Raw genomic sequence first — 25,150 nt, 5'->3', positions numbered from 1 at the left:
AACTTTCTTTTATGTCTTGGCACTCAGGAAATACTGATTCACATTCTCATCACTTCTCTCCCGCAGGGCATTTCCATTAATCAGAGAAGGAGGGGGTATTCAGGTTTAGGAGTGAGCTCTTCACTGCCTCACCCAGGAGTGGAGAAGGGAACCTTCTCCATCCTGGTTCAGTCCTTTCCTCTATATATAGGTTTAGGAGAATTTGTAGAGGATGTGGGGTGGGAACAGAGTTACTTCTCAAAGGTAAAATTCAGACTGCAGACAGGATATGACACACGTGAAATGCATATATACATATACACATACATATGTGACAGGCGTGGCCTGAGAGTAACAGAATAGACCTCTTCAATCCAATAAAGTGTATTCAGGGAAGAAAGTGGCCGTGTAAATCAAAGTTTATCCTCAGAGGACATTTTCTCCTGTCCAATATTATTGTGAAGAAAAGTCTCCAAGTTTCCAGAGAGATTAGAAGAGCCCCTGGTCTTAGTCTGGTCCAGGATGGAGTTTGGATGAAAAGACATGGATCTGGACTAAGGGATCAGCCCCCCTTTCTCCAGCCTCTCAAAGTCTGAGACATCGAGCTTCTCTGGGAAAGGGGCATGGGGGGAATGGTGGTGAGCCAGGGAGCCAGGCCTCGCCCATCTGCTCCCACCCAGGAGCCTTTGGTCACTGCCTTCCAAGTTGCCATCTTGATTTGTCCCCTCTCCTGATCATTTCATCAGTCCACTGCTTCCCCCTGTCCCCCAAGAAGGGTACCCTTCTAATCCTTCTCTACGCCTACGTCAGCTCTTTCCCCACAGCCACTACTCTCCTCTAGTCCAGGATTTTTTAGCCTCAGCTCTGTTGGCTTTGGGAATCACATAATTCTCTGTGGTGAGGGTTGTCCTGTGCACGGTCCTGTGCACTGTAAAATGTCTCCAGACATTGTCAAATGTCCCCTGGGGGCAAAATTGCTCCACTGAGAATCACTGCTCTAGTTCCTTCTCCTTCACTTGAAGCCCCTGTTTGTTAAGCATTTACCATGTGGAAGATACCGGATGGTCCTTCGTGTGTTTTATGTAAATGCTTCTCAAATTTTAATATACATAAGCATCATCTCGAGAGTTTTTAAAGTGCACCTTCTGGTTCAGTAGCTTTGGGGGAAGGGTCTGAGATTTTGCATTTCTAATGAGCTTGCAGATCTTGCTGTTTTGCTGGAGCACAGACTACACTTTGAGTAGCAAGGCTCTACGTCATTGGGTCCTTGTGGCCCTATGAGGACTCGGTTTTACAGATGAGGAAGAGAAGACTCAGAGAGCTCCTAGGGGCTCATCATGTTTGGGGCCCAGGTCTGCATGCATGCAAAACGCGAACTCATAACCAGTGATCTCAGGTGTCATGGGACCAAGGTCTTTGAGTTCTCCCCATGCTCTCCCTTCCCTGGGGAGTCTTGCTACGATAAGCTCAGCCAAGCCTGAGAGGCAGACACGTGTTTGCCTGGAACGTCCGTATTATATTACTCCTTCCTTAGACAGTATGAGCAGCTCATGACCCCAGGTGGGTATTCTGAAGCATGACCTCATGCTTCCGTCCTAGCCTGCTCTGCTAGCAGCTCATCCCTCCCACCCTCCTGCCGATCGGTAGACAGTTGTCTAGGATTGCGGCTGCTCTAGGGGCTCACTTTTCCTCTCAGCTCACCTGTCTAGTCTCTCCAGCCCTCTCCTGCCTCCCTGTCATCTATTACCACAATACTCTTACTTTGTCTCATAAATGCCTCTTGGCATCTTCTTCCCATCATAGTTAGGGATTTTTAGTAATGAGCTAGACCCTGAAGGGAAAAAGGGTGGGTGATGTGGGCCCCTGCCTAGGACTAGAGGACGAGACTCAGGTCTTCCAGGAGCAAAGGACTCACGCGTGGTACCTGTAGCAGCAGTGGCAGCTGGCCAGCCTGCTGGCTGGGGATTGCATCATGTATTTGATTTACTAAAGAAAACAAACAACACTGAGTGTGATGGAGGAAAGGGTTGCTGGTGCCAGAGAGATTAAGGGTCGGCCACCTGGAGAGGTTGGAAGGGCTGTTCCTCCCAGGGTCCCCTGTTCTTCCTCCTCCCCGGAGCCGGAGCAAGTTATCCTGCCCCTCACATCACATTTCTACTCCCATGGCTTTGCCTGGACCCATGTTTAAGGAAACTCTTAGAATGTTTGTGAAAGAAGGTAATTCAGAGCAGGGCTTGGCAACCTCTCTCTGCAAAGGGCCAGAGAGTAAATATTTTCAACTTTGTGGGCCATATGGCCTCAGACCTACTCATCCTTGTCACTGTAGCACGAAAGCAACCCTAGACCACATGTAAACAAATGGGTTTGGCTGTGTCCCAATAAAAATTTATTTATGGACACTGAAATTTTAATTCACACACGTTTATGTGTCACAAAACACATGTCCTTCTTTTGATTTGTTTTCAATCATTAAAAAATATAAAAACTATCCTTCTGTCACCGGGCTAAGCCATTCTTAGCTTATTCTTGGCCGGTAGTTTGCCAATTCCTCATTCAGCGTCCAATATTTCTCAAACTGTGTTTCCTAGGGTCAGGCTGGGTTAAAGAAAGTTAAACCCATGCCTGGCCCCCTGCCTCTACAGGGTACTATAGGTTTCTAAGAGGGGCTAGCACATGCCAGCCTTCTCTAATTTACTGACAGTGAAATCCCTAGTTTCATGGAGAGTCTTGCAGACAAGCATCCTTCAGGACTAGATTCTGTGGAACATGCTTTGGGAACACTGCTCCAGTCTGCCCCTCATTCTACAACCAGAGAACTGAAGGCGGAGTGCCTTGCTAGTTGGACACATGGCCAGGTCTCTCTTTTTTTTTTTGTAGTACGCAGGCCTCTCACTGTTGTGGCCTCTCCCGTGGTGGAGCACAGGCTCCGGACGCGCAGGCTCAGCGGCCATGGCTCACGGGCCCAGCCGCTCCGCGGCATGTGGGATCTTCCCGGACCGGGGCACGAACCCGCGTCCCCTGCATCGGCAGGCGGACTCTCAACCACTGCGCCACCAGGGAAGCCCGAGGCCAGGTCTCTTGATGGCACTGGTGTTCCTGATGCTGCACTGACGCATGCCCTGGGTAACCCCAGGCAGAGCAGCACCGCTGAGGCTAGACCACTAGCACACCAGGGCTCCCAGCCTTCCAGACCTGGCCATGCACAGCCGCTTCCTTATTCTACTTGAACCTGAGAAGGGGCACATTTTTGTTGAGTGATTATACACCTGGGTGGCTCTATGTCAGGAAACACTCCTAAAATTCTTGTCCCTGACCGATTAAAGGAGAAGCATATCTTGGCCATCCTTGGCCTCTGGGTTACGGTTGCATCATTAAATAGGGCTTAATTATTGAGTGATTTTAGCAGTAAGGAGACTAGTGTACTCTGTACAGTAATAATTGGTTTACCTGTGTATAGGGGTTACAAAGCACCTCTGTGGCACTTTTGCATTTACTCCTTACGCCTGCCCTCTGAGGGTGGCGGGATGGGTTTTTGTTTATTTGCTTGTTTTAATTTTATGGATGCAGAAACTGAGGCTTGAGGTAGCTAGACACCCTGCCCCTGGCACACCGACAGTGGCAGAGCTAGAACTCAGACCCAGGTATCACCTCACCTCAGAGGCTGCTTTTTCCATTGCCCCATTGTCTCAGAGTGAAGGGTGACTAGGCAGTGAAGCAATTCTGTAGGACAGCATGACCAATTTCCCTTTCTCCACCTCCCTCTTCTTCCTCTGCCCCTCCCCCGCAGCCCCCATATATAGGAAGCTCCACAAAGCCTGGCTTGCCTGTGCACCTTTACTTTTGAAGCTGCTTCCATAGCTGGAACAGGAGTCTTCCATTCACATTTGCACCCTGATCGCTGAATGGTAGGGGTGCCTACCCAACCCTCTTCCTCTACAACAGGAACCAGCCACCTCTAAACAGCAAACCCTCAAGCATCACTTCTAGGACCTGAGGTGAGTGATGGGAGAGTCTTGAGTACTTGGCTTTGAAGCCTTACACTGACCGCTGCCTTACTGGGAATGGGGGCTGGGGGATGGCAGAAGCCAACTTTTCCAGTGTTTATGTAAGGCTGAGATATACTGTGAGGCTGAGCTGCTTTCTCGGGTTTAACACCCAGAAGAATTTAGGCTGGAGGAGAGGAAGGCCAGGAGGATTATGAGGCCTAGAGATGAATTTGCAAGACAGGCTGCAGATCCTGTGGAATTTGAAAGAAGGGTATGGAAAGAGTCTGAGTGAGAGGCTGAAGGACAGAGCTGCATGACAGGACAATGGGTGCTGGCTCTGGGCCCACTTCTCTGGCCCATGTGTTGGCAGGCACTCCAGAGACTGGCCTTCTCCCCGCTTCCTGCTCAGTTTAGGGGTGGAAGACTGAGTGTCCTCAGGTGTGAGACCAGGGCCAGGAGAAAGAAAGGGAGGGAGGGACTGAGTTCTGAGGAAAGAAGGAAGGAAGAAAAGCAAAGGACAAAGAAATTAGGGAGAAGAAATCTCTGCATACGATTATGATAGACAGACAATGAGGTTCCCTTCCTCTGGCTTGGGGCTCTTCACAGAGTCTTTCAGTGGAAGGTTTTATAGGTGATTCCGCTGGAAATCTGATTCCTCCTCTTGTTCAGTTACCTGAAAATTTAATTCTTAGAGTCGAGAGCCAGTCCGTCAGTTGAGGTGGCATAGTGAGTATGTGACCATAACCGATCAATCAGCTAGTCCCTCCCTGTGGGTCAGGATTAAACCCACGGCTCCTCATGAGTCGGAGGTGGCCTTCTCCTGGGGGAGGGGAGAAAGACCTGTCCACGTGTGCCCGGTGACTTAAGGGCAGAACTCAGGCAGGCAAACGCCTAGTTAAGCTCTCTATCCTGCTGAGCTTAGGCTCCCTATATGAGTTCTTTGGCACATTGTAAAAGAGTGAAGAAATGGCACTCCTCATTTCTTCACTCTTTTTGGTCAAATTCTGACTAGCAGGTTGTTGGCTAGAGTTGACTGTAACAGAGCAAGGAAGGAGGTGCAGGGGGTGTGTGTGCGACATGGATTGGGGGGGTGCGCAGATAGTGGGAAAGCCAGATCAATGGGTATGAGACCGAGTGGCAGAAAGAACCTTGCCCCACCCCAGGGCACCTCAGCAAGGCCACATGTTTGAATTATTCTAACACCGGGCACCCACTCTAGTTTCAGGTTTCCCATCTGTGTGTCCCCGAGGCTGGTCGAGGCAGAGCCAAGGAGCATTACTCTGGGGTGTACCCCTGCTGGGGCAGAGGGCCTGCCTCAGAGGGATGCCTCCCTTTCTTCCAGCAGGATCGCGCCGGTCCTTCCTCTGCTGCAGATGGGCTCTCCTGTGCGCATGGCTGCCCTTCCCTGCCTGAGTCTGATCCTGCTTCTCTGGAGCCAGGGGCCAGGGGTCCAGGGCCAAGAGTTCCAATTTGGGCCCTGCCAAGTAGAAGGGGTAGTTCTTCAGGAGCTGTGGGAAGCCTTCCAGGCCATGAAGGACACTGTGGTGAGTGAAGCGCTGCTCTGAAGCCAGCCGTGGGGGTGATTCCTTTTGCAGCATGATCATCATTTCCCTATCTAGGAACTTAGTGAAATCAGACGTATCATGAGTCTACATTTCCTCTTGCCCTTGGGGAAACGGAGGCTCAGAAAGATGTGGCCAGTCTGTAGGAAAAGAAACACAGCCCACGAGGAAGAAAGAAGGGAGCCCGATTCATTTGAGCTTCATCTATGTCCCAGGGTCACACGAGACTCCACCAATGGGAAGTCATGGGAAATCCTTCGAGACCCACCAGAGTTTTCACCTACTGCTTTGCCAGCTCCTACTATCCTGTTCCCACTTGCTTAGGCCTTGAGTAAAGGTCGAAGAATGTTTAATGCTGAGCTGGGAAAGAATGGTTAATAGAGCTTGCGACATGTAGTACTTAAAGGCCAATCCACATGCGAGGCAGAAAGGAGTTGATGAGGCAGCTAGGGAAGAGGGGAGGGTGCTGCATTGGAGACAGGGCACCTATGTATGATCTTGACCTTGAAACCAAGCCGTACAGCAACCCCTACCTTCGTCCCCATCAGTTTCCTTATTTGCACAATGAGGAGTTGGGACAAAGGAGCTCTAAAACTCCTTCCTCTCAAGCATTCTTTGGCTCAAGATTCAAGAACTGGGATGAGGGGTGGGCTGCAGGGGAAGCTCCAAGGGGCAGCCCCCCACCCCGCCCCAGAATATGGGGGTAACATCCCATTCCTAGTGGATCTTAAACCACATGGGCTTATTTCTTCCTGCCTCAAGTGACCAAAGGGATCAAACAGGTCCCTCATCAAAGCTCTAAGAGCTCCTGGGATTCCATCTGCCCCTGGGGGCCAAGATTGGTGATTTTCTGGGCCTGGAACCTTGTACCCCTACCCCAGGGGCCAGCTCAGCATGGCCTTTCCTGGGTCCTCCCTCTGGCCTCTGAGATCTCACAGACTGGATAGGGGTTTGGGGAAACAGCGTGTATTTGCAAGGTCGGTTTCTATGCTGACCCCCAACCTGGAGACATCTGTTCTTTCTTTCCCCAAAGCAAGCTCAGGATAATATCACGAGCGTCCAGCTGCTGCGGAAGGAGGTTCTGCAGAATGTCTCGGTAATTAGATCCTGGGGAAGGATGGTGCCTCCTCTGGGTGGCTGGTCTTCTATGGGTGACGCTGAGGGGTTGTCTAGGGGAGGCTGACAGAGGACTTCACTTCTGCCCTGGGCTGAGCCTGCCCAGGACAGGGCTTGGTAGTGAGCCAGAGAAGTAATATCTGGGGTTGTCATCTCAGTATCTGGGGCATGTGAACATGTGGCATGAGGAGAGGGGCGGGGATTGCGGCTTGTAAACCTCTGTCTCCATTTAGCCAGAGTTGCCATCAGTCTAGATTTCTCGCTTTTGTCGGCCCAGTGAGCATGTGCTTAGGCCACTTCCATGCCCTGCTTTTTTCTCACCTGTTACTCATCACCCATCTAGGCAGTGAGCAGAGACGACTGAGCCCTGATCCCTGAGAGAGGCTGAGCTTCCCTCTGTGGCACTTCAGAGGGCCAGTGTGCAATACCTGTGCTCAGGGATACTTAGTTTTCTTTTCTCCTCCTTTCTTCTCCTTCCAAGCCTTTTCCCTGCCAACTCTCAACCAATCAAGATCTGGTGCTTTTCAAGGTCCATCACCGCCCAGAGCTATTAGAGAGGCCATGTGGTATAGAAGAAAGAATACTAACCAGATGGGAGTCAGGAGTCCTGGGGGCTAGGCTGTGTCTGCTACTGACCGGCCATGGGACCCTGGGTGAGTCTCCCCCTTTCTGGGTCTGCGGTTCCTCCTTGTCAAACAAAGGGGCCTGGAGGCTCCTTAAGATCTAACGTTTATCAGCATCTCCTAGAGGATCGCTGCCTCTACTGTGCTTATCTTGCCTTGCATGGCACGTGAGTGGTTCATCCAGGGCTGGGGTGGGCAGAGGCCTTGGCTCCGCAGTGACCCCGCCCCTCCCCAGGAGGCTGAAAGCTGCTACCTCATCCATGCCCTGCTGGAGTTCTACTTGAACACTGTCTTCAAAAACTACCGCGATAAGGCAGTTGAATTCAGGATCCTGAAGTCATTCTCTACTCTGGCCAACAACTTTATTGTCATCGTGTCCAAACTGCAACCCAGTGTGAGTAGAACAAAGCTGGGACTGAGGCCCACAGGAAATGTTATGTTTTCAGAAGACTCATCTTCCCTTATTTGGCCCTGGCTTTTATTCCACGACAGGGAGCTGCAGGTGTCATGGAAAAGAGCACAGGCTCTGGGCACCAGCAGTTCTGGGCTCAAATCAAGGCCTGCTTCTAACCAACTGGGTGTCCATTTGCAAGGTGGTTCACCTCTCTGAGCTTTGGTTTTCTTATCTATAAAATGCTGATAATCACCCCTATGTGGCAAGACTACTGTGAGAATTAAAGGACACAGTCCCTGCTGCATGGTGGGAGGTCAGCATTGGCTACCTTGGGGACACGGGATTTGGAGTTGTCCTCTTAGGCCTCGGGCACCCCTCTGGCGTCATTAGGAAGCAGTGGGAGGCAGCTCGCCTCTGCTCCTACCCGACACTTGGCACACTTTTTTTCTGTTATCCAGCAGGAAAAGGAGATGTTTTCCATCAGTGAGAGTGCACGCAGGCGGTTTCTACTGTTCCAGCGAGCATTTAAACAGGTAATCAAAGCCAGGAACGGAGAGCTGCCCCGCTGGAAGTAGACTAGCCTGAAGTGTCACACAATTGCTCCTCAGGGACCGAGTGCAGAATCCAGTGCAGCTGACTCCACCTGGCTGGCCCCAAAGCCACCTGACTTAGCACAGCTGTCGCTGCGTCAGTTGCCATATCCTCTGCATAAATACCACAAATGGCAGCCTATTTTTCTGCCAGTTTTCAAGTTAAAGTGCTATTATATTTCCCTACAAGACGATTTCACTACCAAGGACATTCCCAAGTGAGAGTTTTATGGGTACTTGAGGTGGGCGATTGGAGTCAGAAATGAGGGGGAAGGAAGGGAGAACCCCCGAGCACAACACACATTGCGTGTTTTCCATGATGTTCAAAGGGTCTAGTCTGTGAAAAAGAATTACGGGAATTATGTTGCCTTTTCCTAAATTAAGACAACAAAGAAAATCCGAATTTCATACCCAGCTCCCCCGCAAAGCAAATACAATTTTGATCATTTTTTGAGGAACAGATACCCCAGTTTATAAATAAGTGGTGAAGAGCAATAATATACAAGGGAAAGGGGCCACCCGGGCCTCAGTTTCCTCATCTGCACAGTGGGCTCAGGGGATGGACAGAATCCACCCTGCGCTGGGATTCTGATTCTTAGTGTCAGGGACTCCAGATGCTTTTCCCTTACTCCTTATCCGTTGCCACTCACCAACCCACCCGTCCTAACCTCCGAAGCAGACAACACTCATAGATGGGGAATAATTGATGGGTAGGTGACTTTGTCAGAGGCCATCCCAAAGGGGACTCAGCTCATGATTTGGAGTCAGACCGGGTTCAGGTGTCGGAAGGAAACCTATTCTTGTGGCTAACATGACAGATCTTCAACTCTCCTTTCTCTTTAGTTGGACAGAGAAGCAGCTGTGACTAAAGCCTTTGGAGAAGTGGACATTCTCTTGACCTGGATGGAGAAATTCTACCAGATCTGAAGGCCTAGGCCAGGATACCCTCCTCGTTCTCTGTGTCATTTCAAACAAGCGTTCGTCCCCATGATGTTCTCTGGGTGCTTCACATCCTTGACCATGGGCCCCATCCTTGGCACAGGCTTATCCTCAAAGACTTCATTCTTTAAGGGACCCCAACAACAGTCGTGGAAGGTTCCCTCGGGTGCTGCGAATAACCTACAAAGCGGATTCCTATATTTATTACAACGCTATTTAATTCCTATCAGTGTTTTAACCGACACCTTATTTATTTGTCAGAATGAAAGTTCTGTGAAGGCAGCAAGGACAGTGCCCCACGCTTCTCTCTGATCCTCCACAATCTTTGCCACCACGTGGGGTAGAGGATGGGTGCTCAGTAAATGCTTATTTGGATTTTTTTTAACCTGTCTTTGAATTGTTGAGGAACAATGAGGGATGTTGGGATGTGAAGTTGAACTTTAGGGCATGGAAATCACATTGTCATGACACCTGCAGGGGTCGTACACAGAGCACTGGGATGAGGGGGAGGGCACTGGTTTGAAATATAAATGATAAAAGATATAATGCAGGGGGGTGCCCAGAACAAAGCAGACTCTCCCTAAACACTGCATTTCTTGCCCACACTCCCCACCTCACTCCCACCATCCCTGCCCCTTGGGTACTCTCTTTCTTATCCTACTCACTCATCCCTTATCTGCCACTTGGGAGGGTGCCAGTGTCAAGCTGACCTCGTGGATGGTGTCATCATACCTGGATGACAGGTATGATGGTGTTGCGAATATAATTTAGGGTTAGGTTAGGGTTAGGGTTATGTGTTATCCCATCTGTGATGACATTCCCTGCTCATAAAAAGCAGGCACCTCGGGAACCTTTCCTTTCTATCACTGGACCAGTGCCCAGAGAAGCTGAGTTGTGTGTCTGGGAAAGGCCTTCTTCCTAAAAGCAAGACGGGACATTCTCTAGTCTCAAGCTTTGACTGAACTTTGTAGTTGATTGCAATCCAAACATATAATGTCTGCCTAACTCTGCCCTTGTTCAGAACACTCAAGAGGATGAATGTACGTAGGAGGTGGGATGTCTCTTCTTCCATGACGTGAGTTCTCTTGCAGAACAACTGGCCTTCCAGGAATCCCATATCCTTGTTCTCCCCCACCTGGTTATAAGCCACCTGGACTGGCAAAGAGAGGAGGTGCATTTCTGAAAGCAGAGAGATGTAATGCCTTTGGATAGCTCAAATAGACCAAGGCTAAGATAAGTGCACACATTTCAGTGCATGGAAGAAGGATAAATAGATGACAAAAACTATTCTATTTCTGAAAGAGGGCGAATGCTGGAGTCAGGGTACTTAGGTGCATCAAGGGAGGAAGACTTAGAGTAAAGAGGGTATCCACATATATCACTAGCACTAACAAGCATGGTTCTGAAAATTTACAACCCTTCATCACATCAAAATAAATTGCCCTCATAGAACTCCAGACAAATAGAAGATCACTGGTAAATGCCGGCCCTAAGATCTGGGCAAAGAGGTTGTAAGGGGTGTTTCATAACAAGGTCCCTTCCTAGCTCAGGGCTGAAGCATGTCCTCACAAAGAAGTTCAGGCACCTTCTACTGGTGGGAAACCCAAGACCGAGAAGGGCTTTCAAAGCAACAGCTATGCCTAGGCTCCAGTCCAAGGCCATGTGGTCTAGATCCAGGGCAGCAAAGACCGCGTGATCAAAGACACTCTGCAAATCCCACAGCCTGTTGCATGGCTTGGAAAGGAAGCAAGTGGCATCAGGACAAATGCTCTGCATTCCCGGAGCCCACCTGAAAACCACAGGGGGCTGCAAAAGTGTCCAGGAAGAGCTGGGGGAGGGGAGACTGAGCACTGCTCAGGGCAAACAGACAGGGATGAGACTCGAGGTGGGACGTGGGAGTAATGAGGGTTCTGAAAATGGATGGAGCGGGTGTTGGAAACCAGCATAGAGACAAGACTCATTGGCACCAAGGTCTGGGCCCAGGGGGACAGCTGGAGAGCTGAGTCAGGCAGGGAATATTGACGTAGTCATCGGAATGCGTGTCCTCCATCTTGGCAGCAGGCTGGTGGTAGAAGCTCACATATTCACAGCTGATCTTCACAGATGGGGCATGGAGCCAGGGAGTTTCCGACACCTGGGAACAACCGGAGAAGCATCACTGGATCTGGGTAGGGTAATTGTAGCATCGACAGCAGGCAATGGGGTGGGGTGGGGGGGGAAGCATGCATGTTGTTGCTGTCTTCTAGAAGGCAAAACACAGAGGTGGTTGAGCTCCATCAGGTGGCTCAGCCCTGGGGATTTTCAGGGTGGCGTCTCAACCCCAAATAACTGGAAAACACTTAGATCTAATGTGACAGGAAATGCCTTAAACGGGGCTCAGACTAAAATCATGTGACTAAGCACGGGTCTGAAGGAGAACCAGCTGCTGGAGGAGTTTCCCCTCTGGGATTAGATGATGTGACTTGTGGAATAAATATGCATCTTCTCAGGGAGTTATCAGAAGTAGCATGAGTCATCCTCCGCACCTCCATAGGGCTTTTATTCCATGGAGAGCTTGTGACGTGACATGACAGTGCATTCCAGGAAGGAGCCGGCTGGTGAAGCAGAGGAAGGTGGCAGGCCATGTGGAACTCCGCTTCCCCAGAAAGAAAGTTCAGGACCATCTGCCTTCAGGACGGATCAGTTCTCGGAGGGCAGGGCTATGCCATGACTCTAACACGGCACAACTATTGTAACATCCACCCAGGAAGGCTGCAGTAGGGAAAGTCACACATTTTTGACACAAGCGCTGAGAACCAGAAGTTCAGCCCCCTGAACACAGTAGGCACTGAGTAGGTGCTCACTGAAAGGAGCTGTTACTTTCTGTACTTTACCAAGTACAAGCTGAGCAGCAGCTTGCTTCAAAAATATATCTCCCACTGCCTGTTACAGTTCATCATTTGAGATTCATTTGGCTTAAAAAATTTTAAAACGTCACTCCCTGTGAAGACTTAAAATACTCAGTCATTAATCATAGGCACCTTGTTGTCAACTTGCTCCATCAAGATTTTTATCCCTGATAGTGGGAATGTGAGTTTCAAGCAGGGAGGAAGGGTAAAATTTGAGCAAGGTACTGGGCCAGGTGAGGGCATGTGTGGTCACAGAGCAGTTCCAGAGAAAAGGGCTGAGGTAAGTGTAGAATAGATGGGCACCACTGGACCTACCTAAGCTACTGTGAACCTTCTCCAGCAGGGCTGAGGGCAAGCTCAAGAAGCTGGGCATGATGGGGGCAGAGCTGTTGCTTGTTGCCAGGCATCACTCTCCCCCTTGTAGCAAGGCACGGTTACCGAGCCGGGGATACATTATTCAGCCTCCCTTGAAGGCAGGTGTGACCACGTGACTAAACTGTGCCCAGTGGGATGCAGGGAGAAGTGATGTGTGAAATTTCAGGGTCATGGTCTTAATAAAGTGACTTTCTCTTTCTTCCTCCCATGCGCTGGGATGCAGACATGGTGCTGGTGATTGAGCATTGACCACGGAAGGATGGAAGCGGCAAGACTCCAGGGGGTGGTGCAGCAACAGGCAGAAGGCATTTGAGTCCCTGGATGACCCCATGGCTCAGGCCACCTCCTCCTGGCTACCTGCCAGGAGGCTTCCATGTTGTGGGCCGTGGTTTAGGGTTTACTGCATTAGCTTAGCCTACCCCCTAATTAAATCAGGGACACTTGCCACACTTAGTTTTTACTGGTTCCTGAAGTAATAATGTTTCGGCTATGGTAGGCTGCTTTAGAGAACAAAATGGGAAATTTGGGAAAACAAACACGAATGAATAGTTTAAAGGTTTTTCACACATCTGCCAAATGGCAGATTTCACACATCTGCCAAATGGCAGATTTTTTCTTCAATAGAAAGATGAGAAGAAAAAAAAAGAAAGAAAGATGAGTTCCCTATGTCCAAACCTAGATTTCAAGAGGAATCTTCTTCATCCAAAGTGTTGAATCTTATCTACGTCTCTAGGCCAGGCTTAACTGCCTTCAGTGATGGGTAAACAACCTCCTCTCATCTTCGAGGGCTTACTAGAAAGTACTTCCTCATATTAAGGTGAAACTGGGTAACTTCCACCCCCTTAAGATCTCCTAGAAATCGAATCTTTTCCACGTGAAAGCCCTTCACGTATTTATAGAGGTACCATCTATCATGCTCTACTAAGCTCCCATTTATCCCATGAGAAATGCTTGGCTAAAAGCCGTGTAACTAAGTCTACCACAATTGTTGCGTAGTCGCCTACTGACACCATCAAAGGAGGAAACTGATACCAGTTCCCAGACTCAGGGCCCGGGGAGCCGCTGCGAAAGCCCCCGCCCTCCAGCTAAGCCGAAGCTCCACCGACTGCGCTCGGGTCCAAGCTCAGGTCTGGGGCCGCCCATTAGGGCCGCAGCTGCCAATCAGGGGGCGGGGCGGAGCTTACCTGCGGCGGGGCTGGGGGCGCCAATGCTCCGGGGCATGGGAGAGGTGCCGCCCCTTCACCTAATAGGAACCGGGAGGGCCGACATGAGGGCGGGGCCGAGGATCCAACCCCACCCGCAGCTCTGCCGGAAACCCGGGGGAGGAGGAGCCGGCCGCGCTGCACGCGGCTGTTCTGAAGGCGGGTTTTTCTGGCTCAACCTCCGCGCCGCGCAGTGTCTGGCTGCTCCAGCTTGCACGCCCGGCCCGTCCCGCTCTCCCCCAGCCCGCCTCCCTCTCCCCGCGACCTGTCCCGCTCTCCCCCACCTGCCCGCCTGCTCACCAGCAGCGTCCACCCCCCGAGGGCGCCGAGGGCAGGCGCTGTAGACGTTGTTTTGGGTGCGTGGCCGCTGCGACACGCGTGGCCGCTGTGACACGCGTGGCCGCTGTGACAGGGGCCGCTGTGAGGCCTCCAGGGCGCGCATCCTCACGGCCAGTCGGCGGACCCGTCTGGAGAGAGCTTCTCGGTAAAGCCACAGGGAAGGAGAGAGGAAGAGGGCGTCAGAGGCCCATGGGCACCCCCTCCCAGTCTTAGAAAACTAAAGGCTGTCTGTTTGCCTGGTGTTTGGCAATGTCTGACGTGTGGGTGCTTACTGAAGACCAAAGGGCCCAGGCCGCGCTCCTCCCCGCCCCCATTTCCAGACCATTGAGCGCCGTGCCACGTTCCCCACACCCCAGGCTGCTCATCTAAAGCGCCTGAGTGTCCCCGGGAGGTCAGAGGGATCTGAATGCGCTGGGATTTGGGGAAGCTCGGCTCTCGGAAACTTAGCCTGGCGCCCTCACCTTTCCTCCTCTGAATGACCCTCTTCGCCACCAGCCCCAGAAGTGCCAGCAGGATGAGACCCAGGATGGTGGGGGTCAGGATGTAGAAGCCTTGGTCTTCCATCCCAGACACGAGGCCTGGGCCCTGGTTGAGTGAACTGAGGAGGGAAGGAGGGGGAGAGAGAAGGGAGAGGTCAGGAAGGGAGGGGGTTAAGGCAGCACGCAAGTGGCCAACTTTTTTGGAGGTAGCTCACAAGTTTGTCCCTTTGTTAACAGAATTCTCACCCTGGACGGTGCAGGCCTCTTACCTCTGCCTGTGAAGCCTGGTTTGGTGGTTGTAGCTGGCCGTCTGGAGCCTGAGCAGTTCCTCCTGTGCTGAGGTTTTTGAGGCTGTGGCAGATGGCAGGAGGGTGGTGGGCTGGGCAGTTGCTGCTGAAGATGCCCTGTAAACTCGAGGGCGGTGGGTGATTGAGGTGGTGGGGGAGGCATGGTGTGCTGGAGGGGCCTCGGTCCTTTGAGCTGGTGTGGTTACTACAGAACACAGCAGGAAGAAACTCTAGTCTCCAGCAGCCTTGGGCCAACCATTTCTTTCCAGAACACATGCTTCCCTTTTACCTAGACTACCTTTGTTCTCACAGTCCTTGTCACCTGAAATGCCTCGTGAGCATGCCATCTGCATCTAGTACATTCTGTCTATATTTGCTTCAAACTCCATTTCCTACAGAAAGTCTTCTGTGACTTCCCAGGCAGAAGAGCTTGTGCTCCTCTAAGCATGGACAAAACCTTGTTTGTAGTTCAATTCCCACTCTGCCTTGTGTTGTATCTATGTGCTTGTCTATTCTCCCCCATCCCACACCTGTCAGTCACAACCTTGAGTATACAATGAGCTCAGTTACACGATCCCTCTCTCAATGGCCAGAGGTCTTTTAGTGTAACAATATTCAATTAATGTATCTACCTCACAGGGCAGATGTGAGGATGTGATGTAACTATTGCATGTCAAAATGCATTTAAGACAGGAAAATGGTATAGAAATGTAAAAGTATCATTAGTATAATCGTGATTGATCTTGTTATTGTAAAATAGAGCTGTTAAATCAGTATGCCAGCGAATGGTAGACAGCCCCATGGGGAGCAGGAAGCAGGAGGACCTCTGGCTGGGAAACGTCTGCCCAGTCTTGGTTTCCCGCAGTCATTCATAAAAGAGCTAGATTTTGTGAATGGAGCACAAACTTCATTACATGTGGTGCCACCTGGTGGTGATGGGTCATTTCTGCAACTAGTGCCAAGTGTACGTGCTGAAGGATGGGCTTGAAAGACTTGGAATGCAGATCTCAGGGAGGTACCCCCTCCTAAGGCAGGGAAATACACATCTGAGACGCAGCTCTGCTCTGCCAACCATCCTATGAGCTGAACATGTACCCCCTCCTCCATTTTCACAATGCCATAGAATCTCCCCCACCTCCCCTACCCTACCTTTGGGGAACTGACCTTTGGATATGAATTCCAAAGAACTGGCATGTTCAGGCATCTGGAACCAAAGGGGCATACGCATTTGGAGAAATCTGTTAAACCATGCTGGAGGCTCAGGCATTGGCTCTTCTTCCCAGAAAGGCCCGTAATCTACCGGAGGCAAGAGGAGTCCATTGGTGGTCTCTAGGACGAGACTGAGGCCTGGGGAAGGGACTGCTGCTATGAGCTGAGGCTGACTCAGCTAGGGCAGATGGCAGTGAGGGGATGAGGGCAGGGAGAAGAAAAATAACCAGGCTGGGGGCTTCCCTGACAGAAATCCTCTTTCACCCTAACCCCGTCGGCATTCCCTGCAAAACCATCGGAGACCATTGGGAATCTAGGTTGGTGAATTAGTGCTGTGTATGTCTGAGGAAGTCAGTGGAGAAAAGAAAAAAGGAAGGATTCGGGAGAAATAAAGAAAGGATCAGATCATAAAGTAACAAATTTGGCCATCAACTGTGAAAAATGATTGTCTTTCCTTTATATTTATCCCTGATATCTCTCATGGGACAATTATGGTAATAATTATGTCCTTTTGCTTCCAATTTCCTTCAGTCTCAGAGCCCCTCCTCAATCTCACCCCACACTCGCCTCGTGCCCTGGGTAGGATGAGTAAAATACCACACAAGGAGAGCACCTATCCTGTCCCTTTCATACAGTTTGGATAGAAAATTTGGTGGACCGTGAAGTTCATTGACTCTATGAGGTTTCGACTCTACAGATCCCAATTCCTACTGGACTTGCTAATATGGGAATAGTGTAAGAGTGTGGGGACGGCTGCAGTCCCATTGTTGTCCCAGCCTTCCTGAGTGGAAACGTTTTCTGGGTGGCCAGAGCCTCCATCGTGTGGGGCACCTACCACTGTGAACAGACAGGGTGACCTGCTGGGTCTTGCCCCGGTCTGTGTCCATGCCTGCCCCACAGGCATAGACCCCGCTGTCACTCTCGACCAGCTCTGTCATCTCCACCAGGAACAGATTCCTGTCTGGACACAGCTCCAGTGTGACTCGATTCTTGAATTCCTTCTTGACGAAGTTCCTGTTGGACACCACGGTGGCACATCCTCCAGACTCAACAATCGTCCGGCACAGATATATCCTCACATGCATTTCAGGAAGCGGGCACTCGATAACAACGGATCCTCCCAGCATTCCCTCCACCTTTACTTCTGGAACGACCCTCAGGGCTCCAGCTACTGCAGGGAGAGGGAGTTAATGTAGAGGAAGCCCCATCCCCAGCCACATCCCCAACTCCAGCCCTGTTTCCAACCCAGGCCCCAGCCCAGCCTCACACTCATCCCTACTTCCAACTCCATCCGCATTAGCAGCCCAAGCCTCAGCCAGCCCTGAGCCTCAGCCGTCTCATGATCTCTAGCCCTGGCTGCATCCTCAGCCTCTTCCCATCCCCAACCCTATTTATATTCTTGGTCCAGCTCTATGTCCATCCCTAGCCCTATGCCCAAGGCTGAGTCTCTCCCCAGCCCAAGCCTTAATGTAATCCTCAGCCTTGTTACCAAACCTGAACCCATATGGACCCAGACATCAAACCCCTGAAAATACAGTCAAAGCCACTACCCCACTCCAGGGGGAGAGAATGTGCCACAGTGATCCCCCCAACCAGCCCATGATCCCTGAGTGACTTCAGGGTGGTGTCGGGAGGCATGGTACAATTTGCTCCAACAGGTTTTCTGTCTAGTTTTGTTTTGCTCAGATCCATCCAACCAACCAAAACAACCATTCACCTCCAGTTTTTTTATTCAATCATTCAACAAGTATCAGTTGAATGCCTTTCATGTGATAAGGTGCCTGGCATCCCTCCCTCACAGAACAAATCATTTATTGAATGATACAAATGGACGGCCACTATGTGACAACAGAGTATAGTAAATCCCATGGCGTAGATACACAGAGCCCCTTGGAAGCACCAAGCAGGGGCGCCTGATCCAGTCTGCTGCAGAGGATGATATAATTTGAGGAAGGCTTTCTGGAAGACGTGATGTGTAAGTTGTGACCTGAAGGACTGGGTGTGGACGGCAACTCAGAGAATGATGGTGTTGTCTTCACTGAGGAAGGGAACACAGAAGGAAACAAGGGTATATTTGAGTGTGTGTGCACATTGTATGTGCATTGGGGGTGGTGTGGAGCAGGGTGGAATAAAAGGTGTGGTTTCTGAGTCCCTGACATCAAAAAGCTTATGCTTTGGCTGAGAGAAGGCAGGTCTAAGCTGGAGAAGAAAGTAAGTCCAAGTATGATTAATTGTCAGCTAAGTGGGTCCCAGTAAGTGTCTGTATATTTCTGGGAAGACAATTCAGAGGATGAAATGTGGGGGGGGGGAGGGGGCTGTGGACTAGGGTGGAGGAGAGACCCTTCTAGACAGTGAGAACCACCCCCAAAAAGGCTGGGACAAGAGAGAGAACATGGCACGTTCATGAGGCGGGGAGGGATGTTCACAAACTTCCTGAAACTCATCCATAGAGCAAACATTAAGAATAGCTCTAGGACTTCCCTGGTAGTACAGTGGTTAAGAATCCACCTGCCAATGCAGGGGACACTGGTTCGAGCCCTGATCAGGGAGGACCCCACATGCTGCAAGCAACTAAGCCCGTACACCACAACTACTGAGACTGTGTGCCACAACTACTGAAGCCCATGCACCTAGAATGCATGCTCCGCAACAAGAGAAGCCACCACAGTGAGAAGCCCATGCACTGCAACAAAAAGTAACTCCCAACTCACCGCAACTAGAGAAAGCCCACGCACAGCAACGAAGACCCAATGCAGCCAAAAGTAAATTAAAAAAAAAAAAAGATTCTCTCTTAAAAAAAAAAAAAAAAAAAAAAAGAATAGCTCCAAGGAGTCAAGGAAAGAAGTGGGGCTGGAGCCTCCTAGATGAGCAGAGAGAGTCGAGGAGGATGTTCTGGGGAGAGGGAAGAACATGGACAACAGAAACAACCATGGGAACATGAGATGGGGGTAGAGGAGGCTAGAGAGGGGCTAGCTGGGGACATTTACAGGAGTATGTTAAGATCTGAAAGTGTAGCTGGTAAGTGTGGGGGGGAGAAGAGGGGCCCACCAGACACGTATGACCTGACATGGAAACCCTTCATGAATAACCCAACACTGCTTTAAATCCCCTGGAAACAGATGTGTGAGGTAGCCCTGTGACTGGAACGTGCCAGTGGAAGGGTGACCCATCAAAGGACAAACACCCAACCAAGGGGATAGATGAATCCCCTGTATGTCCAGAAGGACCATACCTGTGTGTAAAGCCCAGCACCTGAGAATGAGCATGCAAACATTTTTGGACCAACCCAGCCAGAAAAGGGCATGCCTGCTGCTTTCTCAAGGGTGAGATGCTGTAAAATGGGCAGGCGCAAGACAGAGCAGAGAGGGGTCATCACCGTGCAGATGCCTCCAGTGGCCTCTCTCTGCTCAGTGTTGAGCTGCTGGTAACCCCCTGGCTTGCCCAGGTCCTCTGTTATGGACTGTATGTTTGTATCTCCCCAAAATTCATGTGTTGAAACTCCAACCCCCAAAGTGATGATATTATGAGGTGGGGCCTTTGGAAGGTAAGTAGGGTTAGATGAGGTCATGAGGATGCAGCCCTCATAATGGGATTAGTGTCCTTGTTCTCTCCATGTGCACAAGAAGAGACCATGTGAGCACACAGGGAGATGGCTGCAAACCAGGAAGAGGGCCGTCACAGAGAATCATGTCTGCCAGCACCTTGATCTAGGACTTCTAGTTTCCTGAACTGTGAGAAATAAATGTCTGTTATTTAAGCTACGCAATCTATGGTATTTTGTTACAGCAGCTGGAGCTGACTAAGGTGTTACAGCAGGTGGAGCTGACATCCTTATCGTGCAAACTTTGGATGGATGAAGCACAAGGAAAGCTGCTGCGTACACTGAACTCTGGTCCCAAGGAAGCACTAATGGGTGAGATGAAAATGACCAGATCCCATTCTCCTTGGAGTTCATAGTAGCTTCTAACCAAAAGCAGATTTCCCAAGTAGAAAAAAAGATAGCTATAACCTCCAGGTTTAGAACTTAGGCACAGTGTGCATAAGACTCCTTTGGGGGAACTTGCTAGGATACAGATAACCTGGTCCTGCCCTTAAGCAATGTGATTATATCTGCTTAGGATGGGGCCTGTGGATCTGCATTCTTAGATAAGCATCCCAGATGCCCTTGAATTTTTGCAATTCTGGACCCCTTAACTACATTTCCAAATGATTCAGGGGAAAAAAGAAAGGGGTGGGAGAAAGTATCTAAAGGAACCAAGCTGTTTAATATTGACATTTTAGAGAGGCTGCTAACTAAGTGTCATTAATCTTTAAGTTGGTGATTTGATTTTCAGTGGTGATGGTAGGGGAAAGGGATATATGTAGCTTAAAAAGTCACTCTCAACATATAGTTGGATATAAATATCCAATTTGGAACATGGAAAAAATCTTTTTTTCATAATGCAAAATAAGGTAAAGGCCCCCAAGGCCTTGGCTGGTGGCAGTGCTCTGGGAACAGACTTTGGATTCCGTGTAGCAGTGATTTTCTAGGTGGGAAAATCGATGAGGACCCTATCAACTCAAGACACAGCAGAATCTCTGGAAGAAGGGAGCTGACCTGAGAGTTTTATGTTTATCCAATGGAGCGTGGATTTTTTTAAAAGGATGGGAAGCATCCTATGCTCCTTCCCACTTCCGCCCACACTAACCTGTGTGTGTCTGGGCCCGCTGTCTGCCCTCGGCCCTGTCGCTGTGGATGGAGTGTCCCCCTCCTCTCAAAAGCCAGTCCTTTCACCTTTATCCTGAATCCATGCCATCACCTTCTTTAGAGCATGTCTTCTGCAATCACCCCCTTTCTCTGTCTGTCTCACTGGTTCTTCTCCTCCAGCATTGCATGGCTTACACACACGCCCTGATATGGCCCATACTGGAAAAACCCTTGGTCGACTTCTCCCCTCCCCTTCAGCTGCCACCCCTCTTCTGTTCACTTTCTCAAAATCACTGAATCCACTCCTCCATCTCCCGATTCCTCTTCCACCTATATCTGTCAGAATTATGGCTCCAGTATTCCGCTGAAACTGCTCCGGTCAAGGTCACCAAAACTTTCCTTGTTGCCATGTTGGATGGTCACTTCTTTATCCTTTTTTTTCTTGCTCTCCTGGCAGCATTTGGTGGAATTGAGCCTTCCTGCCTTGAAATGCTTTCCTCTCCTGGCTTCCCCGACATTACACTCTCAATGACTGTTCCTTTGCAATCTCCTGACTTATCTCTCCTTATCTGTTCACTTTAGTTCTCCTCCTCCTTCCTTCCTTCCTTCCCCTTCTCTATCAGCATTGGACCTGACGCTGGGCCTGTTCTCTTCTCTGTCCTCCTTGCTTCCCCCCACACTAGCTCATTTACTTCCATGGCTTTTAATACCAGCTCTATATAGATCTCACCATAATATGGATCTCCAGTCTTGTCTTTACCTCTAGGGCTCCAGACTTGCCTTTTTGACACCTGCTCTTGCACTTCACTCAAACATATAAGATATTTTCCAGACTTAAATGGCAAGAACAAACAAACAAAACCCTCTTGATTTTTCTTCCAAAGGCTGTTCCGTCACAAGCTGTTCCCATCTCCAAAAATAGTACCAACATCTGTCCAAGTGCTGAAGCCCCAGAGTCATCCCCGTATTAAAGAATCAAGAATAAATTTTAGGTATGCGTATGTGTACTGGGCCACAGCATCAAGTGTATGTATTATTATGGGTCAAGGCGAAAAAAGTTTGAAAGTGTATACCCTATGCTACTGCCTTGCTTTATTACGGAACTCCACTTAGGGCCCCAGGCGATGTGGCCTATAGTCTGTGCCTCATGCACTGGGCTCTGGGACCAGGACCACCCCCACATTTGCAGGACCTGGGGCAGGAATACAAATAAGACCCAAATATCATACATCTAAATATTTTAAAGTTAATTATCAGGCTAAAAAACTGTTGAATAAATGATCCCCCTATCTTGACAAATTTACACACTCCTTGGATGTCCACTCTAATACATGGCTGTGCAGGGAAAAATGGCTCCAAGTTTCCTGCCTCTATCCTCTGGCCTCTCTCCTTTCTGTTCTCATCCCTGGCTCCTGCCCACTCCACAATGGTCCTGGTATATACATGGGGGATGACCCAGCTTGCGTGTACAAGCTCCATCCATCTCCTTCCCAAACAGCCACCTGTAGCCACCCTTTTATAGGCCAAGGGGTCACCCTAGGACAGAAGACCCAGGATAGAATCTCACACAGTCATTGAAGGTGGTTCCAGAGACATTGGGACAGGGAATTTGAGGTCTAGAAGAGGGGGTGTGGGTGTGGGCTTGAAGTAGACACATCCTTTGGGGCCTTGAACGCCTCACCCTGTGGAGATGGGCACAAGTGGAGAAGGACCAGGCCCAGAGCAAGGACACCTCTGGCTAGAAGGGTCGTATTGCTCAGGACAGACTGCAGGGGTACAATTTAGGTACTCTTCACTCCTAGACATTTTCCACGTCTACCCAATCCCTCTTCCCTCTCAGGTCTAAGTTTAGTTAACCATCCACTGTGATCACCTATGTCCTACCACCTCTCACAGAGTCTGTTTCATTAAAACTTCATTCCCTTGGGTTTTTAGGGATTTCCAATATTTGATTCAAAGATTTGACTTTCTTCCGAACTCCAGCCATTACAAAGAAAGCAAGTATGAATAAAAAACAACTTTGACCCCCAAGAAGCTTACCATTGAATCAATAAAATAAAGTGGACACACCCTGAGCTACAATACAAGGTAGAACGGGGTCAGCTATTGGGATTCAGAAGAGGGGCCTGTGGAACATGTACGAGAAAGTGGAGGTTGAGATGGGATTTGAAGGACCCATAAATGGTGGAGGTGAGTGGAAGGCTATTCCCGGCAGCAGGAATGGCATGAGCAAGGGCATGGTGTCAGGAAAGTCTAGCACATGTTCAAAGAGGCGTCCCATTGGCTGGAGGTTAGGAAAGTACAGGGGAGTATGATAAGCTCAGAGTATAAAAGGGGAGGCCAAGGGCTTCCCTGGTGGCGCAGTGGTTGAGAGTCCGCCTGCCGATGCAGGGGACACGGGTTCGTGCCCCGGTGCGGGAGGGTCCCACATGCCGCGGAGCGGCTGGGCCCGTGAGCCATGGCCGCTGAGCCTGCGCATCTGGAGCCTGTGCTCCGCAACGGGAGAGACCACAGCAGTGAGAGGCCCACGTACCACAAAAAAAAAAAAAAAAAGGGAGGCCAAGAGAGGAGTTTGTATTTAAGGAGTTCGATTCAGTAGGCAGTGGGAGCCATGGAAGGTTGTTGGAAAGGATGATCCTATGATCACAGTCAAGATGAAGGAAGGTTGATCTGGAGCTACAGGCTGATCAGGTTGGAGGAAGTGGGAGAGATAGTTAAGAGGTGATCCTGTGGTCTTCCTTTCCATTCCCTCTGTTATGTCTCTAGTAGGGGCTGCCATGGCTTCTCATCCTTGGAAATGTGAATCTAGAAACTACGTGAATTGGCCATTGATTAGGTCAAAGTCTGGTTGGGGATAAATAGGAAGAGGTGGTAAAAAGCTATTTGGGCATTTTACAGCTGATATCAGGGATAGTTAAGACAGAGAGAGTAGCTGATTTGGGTGGTGACCAGTGAGGAATTTGAGGTTAGGTGTTAGGCCTGCTGCATTTCTGATCTTGATGGGATATGGAAGTGGGAGTGCCCAGGAGACAGCTGTAAATTGAGATATGGAGCTCAGGAAATGGATTAGGGCTACCAAATGGGTTAGGGAGACTTCATTTACATTGGAACTTTGAAAATTCAGGCGTTAAAGAGATCCAAAGAAAGAGAATGTAGAAGTAAGAAGAAAGAACTTAGGAGGTACTTGCTTTGAGATTCCATATTAACAGGCCGATATATCTGGAGAGGTGGCATCTTCAGCCCTTACAAGTCAACTCCTGAGCGAGCAGGAGGTGTGTCTGGAGTAGAGGGAGGCGCACTAACTGGGAGTGGGGAGGGCCTCCATCCATGTCCTGCCCTAGGTACCAGTTTACAACTAAAGCCATCCAGAAACTTCAGAGCTGGAGATGCACAGCAACTCCCCTTCCTGTGGCCAATTAAGCCCTCATACAACGTCCAGTGTGTTTCCCCACAACACTTACCTGGCAGGAAGTAAAGTGACCAAAGCCAGAGGTCCATGGCTCCTTCCAGACCAAGGTCCCATCCAAGAGCCCCTGGAGAGGGGGACAGAGACCCACTGCTCACCCAGGAGCCCTTCACTGTTTGATGCTTGAAAGAGATTTCTGGTGCCCACAAGGGGTATGGCTTGAAAATGAGGAAATGACAACCTATTTTATTTGCTTACTAGTTTTAGATGAAAAAGAATATACCAGCAAACCAAAGAGGAAGTCAGGAACTGAGAAAACATGTTGTGTTCAGTGAGAATGGGTCACCAGGGTTCAAAGTGCCTCGAGGCAGCTTCTGAAGACTATTAGAAACTACCAGTTCTGCTATTTCTCTGCCTTGGGGGGTCCTCCCATGCTTTATGTGCGCCACAGTCATTCCCCTTGTGCCTGTCTTCAGGATAAAAGAGCCTCCTTACCAATTTTCTGCATCTGAGGACAGCTGTATGGACAGAAGCTTGGGCTTGAAGTCAGAAGGTGCTGGTTGTAGCCCTTGAACTCATTTGACAAATGCTTTGGGAGACCTACTATGTGGAAATACCAGCTGTGGATTTTGAGCAATTCACTACCTTTCTCTGAGCCTGCATTTCTCTATCTAGGAAATGAAGGTGGGACTAGATGATCACTGGCCTTCTCTCCCACAGAACATCATTCCTGGGGTCTTAACTGCAGCTCATCCCCCCTCAGATCAGCCACCCCTCATCTTCCCCGACTCTTTCCCTAAGGTGCTGCCCTCTCACAGCGGCTCAGGCGCGGTCCAGTGACCACAAGGGCAATGCCCGGAAAGGGTGTGACAGGTCACACGGCAACTCTGCCTAGAGTCACAGCAGCCTGGCAGAGCTACCCTTCAGGACCCTGACGGTCGAGGGTGAGGGCCAGTGGCCGGGACACTGAGAGTCATCATGGAAGGAGCTTTGGGCTCCAGTCAGAACCCTGTATTCTCTTGCTGGCTTGGCACTTTCTAGCGTGGGCCTCAGTTCTCCCACGAATAAAATGGGATGGTGCCTGCCCTG

At 50.0% G+C, this 25,150-nt stretch overlaps 2 protein-coding genes across 4 annotated transcripts; one reads left to right on the top strand and one right to left on the bottom strand.

Moving 5' to 3' along the window:
- Positions 1-5,338: 5,338 nt before the first annotated feature.
- IL24 (interleukin 24) lies at positions 5,339-9,177 on the top strand (the record flags this gene model as incomplete). The annotated part of the gene is made up of 5 exons (XM_082668612.1): positions 5,339-5,509; positions 6,561-6,623; positions 7,502-7,660; positions 8,119-8,193; positions 9,094-9,177. The coding sequence occupies 5 exons, from the start codon at positions 5,339-5,341 to the stop codon at positions 9,175-9,177; spliced, it is 552 nt and encodes a 183-aa protein (XP_082524738.1).
- Positions 9,178-11,068: 1,891 nt separating this feature from the next.
- On the bottom strand, positions 11,069-24,223 carry FCMR (Fc mu receptor; the record flags this gene model as incomplete). 3 transcript variants are annotated; one of them, XM_082668581.1, is made up of 8 exons in its annotated part: positions 11,069-11,323; positions 13,637-13,695; positions 13,955-14,131; positions 14,455-14,591; positions 14,742-14,964; positions 15,924-16,055; positions 16,804-17,139; positions 24,117-24,223. In XM_082668581.1, the coding sequence occupies 8 exons, from the start codon at positions 24,151-24,153 to the stop codon at positions 11,147-11,149; spliced, it is 1,278 nt and encodes a 425-aa protein (XP_082524707.1). In that variant the 3' UTR covers positions 11,069-11,146. The 3 variants fall into 3 exon arrangements, with proteins under 3 accessions (XP_082524707.1, XP_082524709.1, XP_082524708.1); XM_082668583.1 differs by lacking the exons at positions 15,924-16,055; positions 16,804-17,139 and having other exon boundaries at positions 24,117-24,153; XM_082668582.1 differs by lacking the exons at positions 14,455-14,591; positions 14,742-14,964; positions 15,924-16,055 and having other exon boundaries at positions 13,955-14,134; positions 16,807-17,139.
- Positions 24,224-25,150: the final 927 nt, after the last annotated feature.

This window comes from Grampus griseus, assembly GCF_964374135.1.
Source record: "Grampus griseus genome assembly, chromosome: 1".
NCBI classification, from domain to species: Eukaryota; Metazoa; Chordata; class Mammalia; order Artiodactyla; family Delphinidae; genus Grampus; species Grampus griseus.
Note: the sequence above shows the minus strand (reverse complement) of the source record. Positions and strands in the feature narration are given on the sequence as shown.